The 10697-nt window shown below is 47.1% G+C and overlaps 1 protein-coding gene across 4 annotated transcripts in view; it reads left to right on the top strand.

Moving 5' to 3' along the window:
* Positions 1 to 406: 406 nt before the first annotated feature.
* LOC129863771 (versican core protein-like) overlaps positions 407 to 10697 on the top strand; it is a 42651-nt gene continuing 32360 nt past the window's right edge. For all 4 annotated transcript variants that reach the window (XM_055936018.1, XM_055936019.1, XM_055936021.1 and 1 more), the window contains exons 1-6: positions 407 to 625; positions 4674 to 4745; positions 5560 to 5937; positions 7876 to 8050; positions 8222 to 8349; positions 8457 to 8750. In XM_055936018.1, the coding sequence (XP_055791993.1) occupies positions 607 to 625; positions 4674 to 4745; positions 5560 to 5937; positions 7876 to 8050; positions 8222 to 8349; positions 8457 to 8750 (1066 nt within the window). In that variant the 5' untranslated portion in view covers positions 407 to 606. The remainder of the gene's footprint in view (positions 626 to 4673; positions 4746 to 5559; positions 5938 to 7875; positions 8051 to 8221; positions 8350 to 8456; positions 8751 to 10697) is intronic.

The following is a 10697-nucleotide window of genomic DNA, read 5'->3' as shown; positions in this document are numbered from 1 at the left end:
TTCCAAAAGAATAAAGACATTTCAAATGCCATATGTTCAAATAGTTAAAAGTACAAAAGGGAAGATAAATAAACATAAATATGGGTTGCATTTACAATGGTGTTTGTTCTTAACTTTTCTTGTGGCAACAGATCACACATATTGCTTCTGTGATGGAACACTGGGATTTCACCGAATAGATGTGGAAGTTTATCGATATTGGGTTTGTTTTCGAATTCTTTGTGGGTCTGTGTAATCTGAGGGAAATGTGTCTCTCTAATATGGTCATACGTTTGGCAGGAGGTTTGGTAGTGCAGCTCAGTTTCCACCTCTCTCTCTGTGTTTTCTGATACGGGGCGGTATCAACATTGGGGTGTAGGACGTGTGTGCCCCTCCTCTTGCTGGTGACAGATAATAGTAGCGGGTGTGAGAAGGATTTGAACTTGCAACCGAGGCAGAGTGGAGGAGACTCCTAGCTGATGTCCGAGCAGACTGAGCTCTGAAGAGAGAGGAAAATAGAGGCTATAACAGCTGGGGCCAAAACATCTGTGCACTAATCTACTCTTCTGGACCTGGTTCTGGGACTGGAACCCGGGCTCTTTGGAAACTAGATCGAATAGTTACTTGATGGATATCAGGACCCAAGGTATGATATTATAAATGTTAATTGAATTGCTTTTTTATGTAGGCATATTGTATTTTTATCATATACTAAGGTTTGTCTTATTATAACTTTCAAACAAACTGCGGTTTACTCCGTCGCTTAGCCAACGAGTCGATTTGCAGTTTCACATCGATATCTGCTCATTGATATGTTTGACGCTTTGCTTGCTGTGATTTATCACCAGAGAGATGTCCGCGTTATGGTGGACAGGTTGATTTATGTTCTCGCAGATCACAGATGAGCTGGTCACAAATAACCGTGTCAGCACAGCTGCTGAGGCTGAGGGCGAGGCGAGCGAGTTTATCAGTTCTTCTTCGGGGACGCCTCCGAGTGATGCGCGCGTCACAGGCAGCTGTCCAGTTGCGCGCGGGAACGTCTGTAGTGAAGTCGTCCCCAGTTTCAGCCAGGTGTGTGTGTCTTAATCCCGTGTCCACGGAGCTGCTGGACTGATGTTGTCCCTGCTTGTCAAAGCGGTTGTTACAGTGTGCCATTTCGTTGATTGTTCCAATGTTACTCTCTTAATCAAAGCAGCGCCCCACCATTTTTTATTTATAACATATTTCATGGAATTTTAACTCATTTTGCCGTTGGGCACAGATGCTGTTTTAAAGCAAATTTCATGCAATTATACCCATTTTGCCGTGAGGTGGAGATACATTTTTACATTTTTAAAGTTAATTGCATGTAATTCTACACACAACTTATGCCATGTTCATGATATTTGAGTGAGAGTGACTGACAAAATCAATGGGGGCCCTCTGGAGGTCAGGGCCCCTGGGCACGTATCCTGCATAGTCATATGTGGCCCTGATTACTACAAGTTTAAGTAACTGCCTAGACTAACTTACCAAGCAAAAAATTGTTAGCTGACGTGGCTAATTGAGTAACTCAGTGACTGACAGCACAAGAGAAAAACTGCTGATGCACAACCAAATGTTTAATTTACACCTTGTGTATTCTACTATTCGAACTAAACATTGAGTTGAGATCCCGACTGAGTTCCTTAATAAAATAATATATATATTTTGTTTTGGGTCGGGGCCCCCTAGTGGCCAGGGGTCGAAGCAAATGCTTATGTCGCTTATGTCTGGAACCTGCCCTGACTATGGCTCCCTAGCTCTGTGTTTGTGTTTTACTTAATCATTTCATTGTCGTACTGAAGTGAAGTAGGTTGAAGCAAGTTTAGCATGTAGGGATTTCAACACTGAAAGCCTAAACAACAAGAACCATGTCTACTGTTGTGGCAGAATTGGGGTGAGCAGTTGTAACTTCTCAAGCATTATGCTCTGTTCATCTGTGATGTCAAGGCCTTTCATAGACTCCTGTTATGTCTGCACCCTAACACAAGGCCATTGTGTTCTGGAACGGTTGCTTGTATAAAATAACTGTTGTTTAACAATATGATTGTATTATCACCTCCCACTATATAAGGGACCTGGAACCATTTACTTTTGGAGCCCCTTCCCTGACTGCGATCAGAGAGGGCTACGAGTCGATTTGCCGTTTCACATCGATATCTGCTCATTGACATGTTTGACACTTTGCTTGCTGTGATTTATCACCAGAGAGATGTCCGCGTTATGGTGGCCAGGTTGATTTATGTTCTCACACTGATAAGGTTATCTATGATCAGCTGTCCTCTGTCAGCACAGCTGTTGAGGCTGACGCGAGTTTATCTGTTCAACTTCCGGGACGCCTCCGAGTGGCGCGCGCGTCACAGGCAGCTGTCCAGTTGCACGCGGGAACGTCTGTAGTGAAGTCGTCCCCAGTTTCAGCCAGGTGTGTGTGTCTTAATCCCGTGTCCACGGAGCTGCTGGACTGATGTTGTCCCTGCTTGTCAAAGCGGTTGTTACAGTGTGTCATTTCATTGATTGTTCCAATGCTACTCTCTTAATCAAAGCAGCACCCCACCATTTTTTATTTATAACATATTTCATGGAATTCTACTAATTTTGCCATTGGGCACAGATGCTGTTTTTAAAGCAAATTTCCTGCAATTATACCCATTTTGCCATGAGGTGGAGATACATTTTTTAGCAGTTTTAAAGTTAATTACCTGCAATTCTACACATGACTTATGCCATGTTAATGATATTTGAGTGAGAGTGACTAACAAAATCAAGGGGGCCTCTGGAGGTTAGGGCCCCTGGGCACGTGCCCTTCGTGGTCCGTATTTGGTCATTACTACAAGTTTAAGTAACTGCCTAGACTGACTTAGCAAGCAAAAAATTGTTAGCTGACGTGGCTAATTGAGTAAATCAGTGACTGACAAAACAAGAGAAAAACTGCTGATGCACAACCAAATGTTTAACTTACACCTTGTGTATTCTACTATTCGAACTAACAGTGAGTTGAGATCCCGACTGAGTTCCATAAAATAATAATTTACAGTTGAAGTCAGAAGTTTACATACATTTAGGTTGGAGTCATTAAATCTTGTTTTTCAACCACTCCACAAATTTCTTGTTAACAAACAATAGTTTTGGCAAGTCGGTTAGGACATCTACTTTGTGCAAATGGATCTTCCAAATGGACAATGACCCCAAGCATACTTCCAAAGTTGTGGCAAAATGGCTTAAGGACAACATAGTCAAGGTATTGGAGTGGCCATTACAAAGCCCTGACCTCAATCCTATAGCAAATTTGAGGTCAGAACTGAAAAGGTGTGTGCGAGCAAGGAGGCCTACAAACCTGACTCAGATACACCAGCTCTGTCAGGAAGAATCGGCCAAAATTCACCCAATTTATTGTTGGAAGCTTGTGGAAGGCTACCTGAAATGTTTGACCCATTTAAACAATTTAAAGGCAACGCTACCAAATACTAATTGAGTGTATGTAAACTTCTGACCCACTGGGAATGTGATGAAAGAAATAAAAGCTGAAATAAATCATCTCTCAGCAGTTTTTCTGACATTTCACATTCTTCAAATAAAGTGGTGATCCTAACTGACCTAAGACAGGGCATTTTTACTAGGATTAAATGTCAGGAATTGTGAAAAACTGAGATTAAATGTATTTGGCTAAGGTGTATGTAAACTTCAGACTTAAACTGTATATATTTTGTTTTGGGTCGGGGCCCCCTAGTGGCCAGGGGTTGAAGCAAACGCTTATGTCGCTTATGTCTGGAACCTGCCCTGACTATGGCTCCCTAGCTCTGTGTTTGTGTTTTACTTAATCATTTCATTGTCGTACTGAAGTGAAGCAGGTTGAAGCAAGTTTAGCATGTAGGGATTTCAACACTGAAAGCCTAAACAATAAGAACCATGTCTACTGTTGTGGCAGAATTGGGGTGAGCAGTTGTAACTTCTCAAGCATTATGCTCTGTTCATCTGTGATGTCAAGGCCTTTCATAGACTCCTGTTATGTCTGCACCCTAACACAAGGCCATTGTGTTCTGGAACGGTTGCTTGTATAAAATAACTGTTGTTTAACAATATGATTGTATTATTACGGGACCTGGAACCATTTACTTTTGGAGCCCCTTCCCTGACTGCGATCAGAGAGGGATCTACCTCGCAGCTGCTTGATTAAAAGATTCACTGTTCTACAATTCAATTAGTCTCTGCCTTAATCTCTGGATGGAGTTTTCCACAACACTACATAGGCCGACAATATGTTACTTCCTCAGACTTGGTCAATACTTGCAACAACTGACTGCATAGTTTTCCCAATAGGGTCATGCAAGGTGAGGCTCCTGGAGTCATACTAGGGGTTTATTCGTGTGTGTGTGTGTGTGTGTGTGTGTGTGTGTGTGTGTGTGTGTGTGTGTGTGTGTGTGTGTGTGTGTGTGTGTGTGTGTGTGTGTGTGTGTGTGTGTGTGTTTCTCTATTCTCAGGGAATGTGCCACAACTTCCCTGAGGCTGAAATTGTCCCTGTGATCAGATTTGCTGGTTCAGGGCTCACTCTGTCTTCTCCCCCTTAATCGCTACAGTTTATGGTTCATGCTAAAGTAATATATACTGCAAATACCGGTATAGAATTCACAACCATTTGGATGTGATGAACTCAGTGTGTGTTTTTTGTTCCACAGGTTTCGCAGAGATGTTGCATCTCAGGCACCTGCTCTGGCTGGTGTTTCTCTGCTGTGCGTTCGCTGAACAAGGTGAGTCTTGCGGTGTGTGTGTGTGTGTGTGTGTGTGTGTGTGTGTGTGTGTGTGTGTGTGTGTGTGTGTGTGTGTGTGTGTGTGTGTGTGTGTGTGTGTGTGTGTGTGTGTGTGTGTGTGTGTGTGTGTGTGTGTGTTTCACTCTGGATCAGAGTCTCACAAACTGGAAACAGGTCATTAGTTTCAAACAGAAAACGAAGCGTGGCATTCACTCAGCTCCATTCATTTGCCCTCAATCCTCTGGGAAAGGGTTTCTCAAACTCGGTCCTGGGGCCTCCAATAGGTCCACTTTTAATTTTTCCCCCCAGCATTACACAGCTTATTCAAATAATCAACTCATCATCAAGCTTTAATTATTTGAATCAGCTGCGCAGTGCTAGGGCTAAAAACTAAACGTGCACCCCTGCGAGGCCCCAGGACCGAGTTTGAGAAAGCCGTGCTCTTGACACACACACACACACACACTTCCACTTACCTACATCTGGGGTCAAGTTAATCACACTGTAAGCTATCCGGATCACATACAGTACAGCCCTCCACTGAACCCATCCACAAACTAAACCCATGCTCTGTCTATCTGTTTGTTCTGTCATTTGGTGGCCTGAATTAAACCCATCTGCCCTCTGTGCCTTCTGTCCTGATTTCACTTTACACGCTCACTCCGTAGTTGAATATATTAACCCCTCACCTTGACCCGCACTCAACCTTACCCCTAGCCCTGACCCCAAAGCTCATGTACTTGCTTTTTGATAATACAGCTATTTTTGTCCTTACTAGCATGGCTAGATAGTAACACCCTCTGTCTCTCTCTAGATCCATCATGGAGGATGAAGGTAGAGAAGGCTGCCCCTGCTAGTGGCTCTCTGGCTGGCAGGGTGGTGCTACCATGCCACTTCTCCATCACCCCCACCACCCACACCCCTAGCACACAGGGCCCAGAGGACCAGCTGAGGATCAAGTGGACAAAGCTGGAGGAAGACGGGGAGCGTGTGGTGCTGGTGGCCCAGGGAGGAGTGATCAAGGTGGAGCAGGAGTACAAGGGCAGGGTGTCGGTGCCCAACCACCCCCAGGCATCAGGCGACGCCTCGCTGATCGTTGCCCGCCTGAGGGCTAGCGATGCTGGGCTGTACCGCTGCGAGGTCATGCATGACATGGAGGACACCCAGGATACTGTTCATCTCAATGTCAGCGGTGAGTGGACACACACATGGGAGTAGACACACACACACACACACACACACACACATTTCGCCGATTGGAATGTGTCCATCGGTCCATGCGCTACTGTCATCAGTTACAGGAGTTGTTGGGTAATACAAATCATGTGAAAGTCTCTAATGCTACCTGTTTTGTGTCATTCCCACTCAGACATGCTATTCCATAGGGAGCCTTTAGTTCACGTTTCCCCAACTGGCAGCCCAAATGATCTGTGCAAATTCATTGTTGGACATGAAAGACTGTAAAAACACTAAGAAATCCGGTTATTTAAATCTGTTTCCAACTATTCCCACGCGTAATAGAACGACGCGTGTTCCTACACAAATGTCAGCGCGGTTTGAAATGACTACGGCTGAATCTGAGCAATGCTGAGGTCCTGTATAGCTGTCGCGGTGCAACGGTGCAGTTCGCTTTCCTGCAGAGCTGAGCAGCAGGCCAAGTCATCGTCGCTAGACTGAGGCACTAACTGGCAGACCGTGGCGTTGTTAGGACTCCAGGAGCTGGACTTGTTTTGTACATCTTGAGACCTGGAGACTGACGTTAGTGGCTCACCTGCGCCGTATATCATTACCTGCTCAGACGGCTGGAGATTCAGTCTGGGACTGAGACTGGGATGTGTGAGGCAGAGCAGATGGCTGGCTGGAACTTTTTTTGTCGTTGACCAGGTCTGCACACGTAGCTAGCTGATGGAGAAACATTACTCGGTTTAACTACCCGGAAGGTGCTGTGTTTCTCTGGTTGTAACACACCACCTCATGCTGAACCGGTGCAGACCTATAGGGCTGGTGTAGGTCGTCTGAGGATAAGGTAGAGCTGGACTGCTCTTTTCTCCGCTCTGCCCGGGGACACTCAGAGAGACTTTGAAGTACTCCTGAGAGATGAACCCGAGGAATGTAACCCTCATCTGACAAAGTCGTCAGTAGATCCCACAGGGTAATGTACAGGGTACCCACGGCATACACCGTTCAGCAAACCTACAAGTCAGCATTTCGTTGCACGGGTGGATACCACGTGTATCCTGTACACACAACTAATAAAACTTGAAACTACAGTAGCTAGTTATTTCACCACATGTCACAGCATGACAGTCTAGTCACCAATAGCCGTGCCGGAGTAAACAGAAACATAGGTAGTCTCCAGGTCTCTCTCTCTCTCTCTCTCTCTCTCTCTGAGTCTCTCTGGCTTGCATGCCGAGGAAGACGTGGCTCTATACCTGTAGCATGGTTAACTGAACACACAATTGCAAATGACCTGCTCTGATAGATTTGCCCTATCAAAACTTCTACAGTACATTGTCTTATGTAGCTCATGGTGGGGGGGGGTACAGTATACTACTGTGTAGCACTCAAGCTGGGTATCTTTCATAAGGAGAAACCCCGTGAATAGCCCAGATGGTCACATAGTGTGCATTAGAGATGAACAGCGGTCTGTTGGTCCAACGGTCTGTCGGTACCACGTTCTGTTGGTACAGTCTCTGTGTGTAGATACAACCAGAGACAGCTCTATCCGACTAACGACTCTTTTTACTGCTCGTCAGTCCATTCAGCGAACTCTACAACTGGAGCCAGTTTCCTAGAGGGAGAAACAATGAACTCTCTTATGAACGTGGCAAACAGGGGTCTGATTGGACCAGACGAACATCCTCGTGTAGTTCCAGGATGTCAGAGAGCTAAAGCATCTTCGTCCCTGTCCTATCTGCAGCATGATGCTCATGTTACTTGGTCGTCTCCGCTTCCTTATTTGAATGCACTTAATGTACAGTAAGTGGATCTGGGCGACAGTTTTTTTTCTAAATTGCTTGTAAAAGTGGGCTCGCTGGTTGCGTCCTTTCTGTAACCCTCTCGATACTCAACACGGGCACTCACCAAACAAACACACACACACTGACCTCCTGTCTCTGTCTCTCTCCAGGTGTGGTGTTCCACTACAGGTCTGCTTCCAGCCGCTATACCTTTTCCTTCCCTGGGGCCGTTGACGCGTGTCGCGCGGCCGGGGCAACCATCGCTACGGGCGAACAGCTGACTGCCGCCTTCGAGGACGGACTGGACCAGTGTGACGCCGGCTGGATAGCCGACCAGACAGTCAGGTGTGTTTGCGTGTTACTTAATAAGCATCACAGCTCTCAACTGATGTGGCTGGTGATGACCAGGTGCTGAAACAAAATATGTTTAGTACCTGTCTCGAGGATACCTCCAGCCCTGTCAGAGTATGTATGGTAAACTACATTTCCCATGCTCCCTTTCTCTCTTCCCTGTAGATACCCAATCACGAAGCCCCGTCCTGGTTGCATGGGCGATATGATGCACAGGCCTGGGATCAGGACGTATGGGCTCAGAGACCCTAAAGAGACCTACGACGTCTACTGTTACGCAGACAAACTACACGGTGAGTAAGTGTGTGTGCATGAGTGAGTTTTAGTGTTGGGTGATTCCTGATGGTGATTTAAAGCGTGTGTCTCATTGGGTAAAGTGTGCATCCATCTCCCCCTGCAGGTGAGGTGTTCTATGCTCCTATCCGTTACAAGCTGACCTTTCGCCAGGCTAAGCGTGCGTGCGAGACGCAGGGGGCGGTGCTCGCCTCCCCTGGCAACCTGTTTGCCGCGTGGCGTGGAGGCCTGGATCGCTGTGACTACGGCTGGCTGTCAGACGGGAGCGCCCGCTACCCCATCTCCGTCCCCAGGCCCCAGTGTGGAGGAGGGCTGCTTGGGGTCAGGACTCTGTACCGATTCCCCGACCAGACTGGCTTCCCCAAACATATTGACAGACATGGAGCGTTCTGCTTCATGGGTAAGACTTGTGTAATGCTATTACCACCAAGGTTACTAAAGCTGCTGTCGCTGCTACTATGACGGCGATGGCAATGATGATCACAATGATGATATTGAGGATGGGTAGGAAGAAGAAGAGCGAGAGGAGGAGCCAGACAATGAGAAATGGGAGAGGGAAGTAGTGGAAGGGGGGAGAGAGTAGGCATGTTCTTAAGGAGGGAGGGGGAGAGGGTAGCAGGCTAGAGAGGAGCTGTTCCTCTAGTGTACTAACGGACATTCAGACTTGGCAGGCCGGAGTAGCATCAGGGATATTTATGTAGTTTCTCTCAGGCTAAATGAGTTATGGCCCGTCCTGTGTGAGGATGAACTCTCACCTTATTTTCACTTCCTGCTGAGGGTTGTTTAAACGACCGAGCCTGTTGGGACAGAGCACATCTATGAGGCACAGAAAGGGTTGTGAGGGGAGAAGGGGGGGATGGAGAGAGGGAGAGGGGAAGAGAGAGGGAGAGGGGAGGGAGTTAGAGAGAGAGAGAGAAGAGGATGAAGAGGCTGGTTAACGTGAAACTGTTTGTTTACAGTAAAAGGCTGAATGCTTGCTTGAGCAACACACAAACTTTACATTTTATATGTTCATTTTCAGTTGACATGATTTATATTGTAGTTCAAGTTACAGGCATTTGTTAGGATCTGGCCCACCAAGCATTTAACGCTTTTAAAAGGGCTTTTGTTGTGATACCATGTTGGACACATCTGTTTGCACAGTAAGCATGTCCTTTACATCTGGAAAGACACTGGCCCACTCCCTTCCGCTCCTTGCTTTACTATATCACCCCATACTCCCTGCCTTATGCCTAACTGCAATCTCTAACCCATACATCATCTTCCTCTCCCTACATTACTGCAGTATGTAGTGTCTCCTTCCTCTCCCTGCATTACTGCAGTATGTAGTGTCTCCTTCCTCTCCCTGCATTACTGCAGTATGCAGTGTCCCCTTCCTCTCCCTGCATTACTGCATTCCCCTAACTCCTGCACCTCTCCTTTACTGCAGTCTTTGAGTGTCCTACCTCCCCAACCTCTACCTGCCTTATTGCAGTCTGCAAGTGTACAACCTCCCATTCCCCTCTCTGCCTTACTGCAGTCTCCAACCTCCCATTCCTCTCTCTGCCTTACTGCAGTCTCCAAACTCCCATTCCCCTCCCTCTGCCTTACTGCAGTCTCCAACCTCCCATTCCCCTCTCTCTGCCTTACTGTAGTCAGCCACCCACCAACCTCCCATTCCTCTCTATCTTACTGCAGTCTCCAGCCTCTTCGTCCTCTCTATCTTACTGCAGTCTCCAGCCTCTTCGTCTTCTCTACCTTACTGCAGTCTCCAACCTCTCCTACCTCCTCATCCTCTACCCACCTTACTGCAGCCTCAAAGTCTGCAACTTTTCCTTCCTCTCTGCCTTACTGCAGTCTGCAACCTCTCCCACCTCCCTCTACCTCACTGCAGTCTGCAACCTCTCCTTCCTCCCTCTACCTTACTGCAGTCTGCAAGCTCTCCTTCCTCCCTCTACCTTACTGCAGTCTGCAACCTCTCCTTCCTCTCTCTACCTTACTGCAGTCTGCAACCTCTCCTTCCTCCCTCTACCTCACTGCAGTCTGCAACCTCTCCTTCCTCTCTCTACCTTACTGCAGTCTGCAACCTCTCCTTCCTCCCTCTACCTTACTGCAGTCTGCAACCTCTCCTACTTCCCTCTACCTCACTGCAGTCTGCAACCTCTCCTTCCTCCCTCTACCTTACTGCAGTTTGCAACCTCTCCTACCTCCCTATACCTCACTGCAGTCTGCAACCTCTCCTTCCTCCCTCTACCTTACTGCAGTCTGCAACCTCTCCTTCCTCCCTCTACCTCACTGCAGTCTGCAACCTCTCCTTCCTCCCTCTACCTTACTGCAGTCTGCAATCTCTTCTTCCTCCCTCTACCTT

The sequence above is a fragment of the Salvelinus fontinalis genome, chromosome 10 (assembly GCF_029448725.1).
Source record: "Salvelinus fontinalis isolate EN_2023a chromosome 10, ASM2944872v1, whole genome shotgun sequence".
In the NCBI taxonomy this organism is placed as follows: domain Eukaryota; kingdom Metazoa; phylum Chordata; class Actinopteri; order Salmoniformes; family Salmonidae; genus Salvelinus; species Salvelinus fontinalis.
This window is presented reverse-complemented; position numbering and strand designations above follow the sequence as displayed.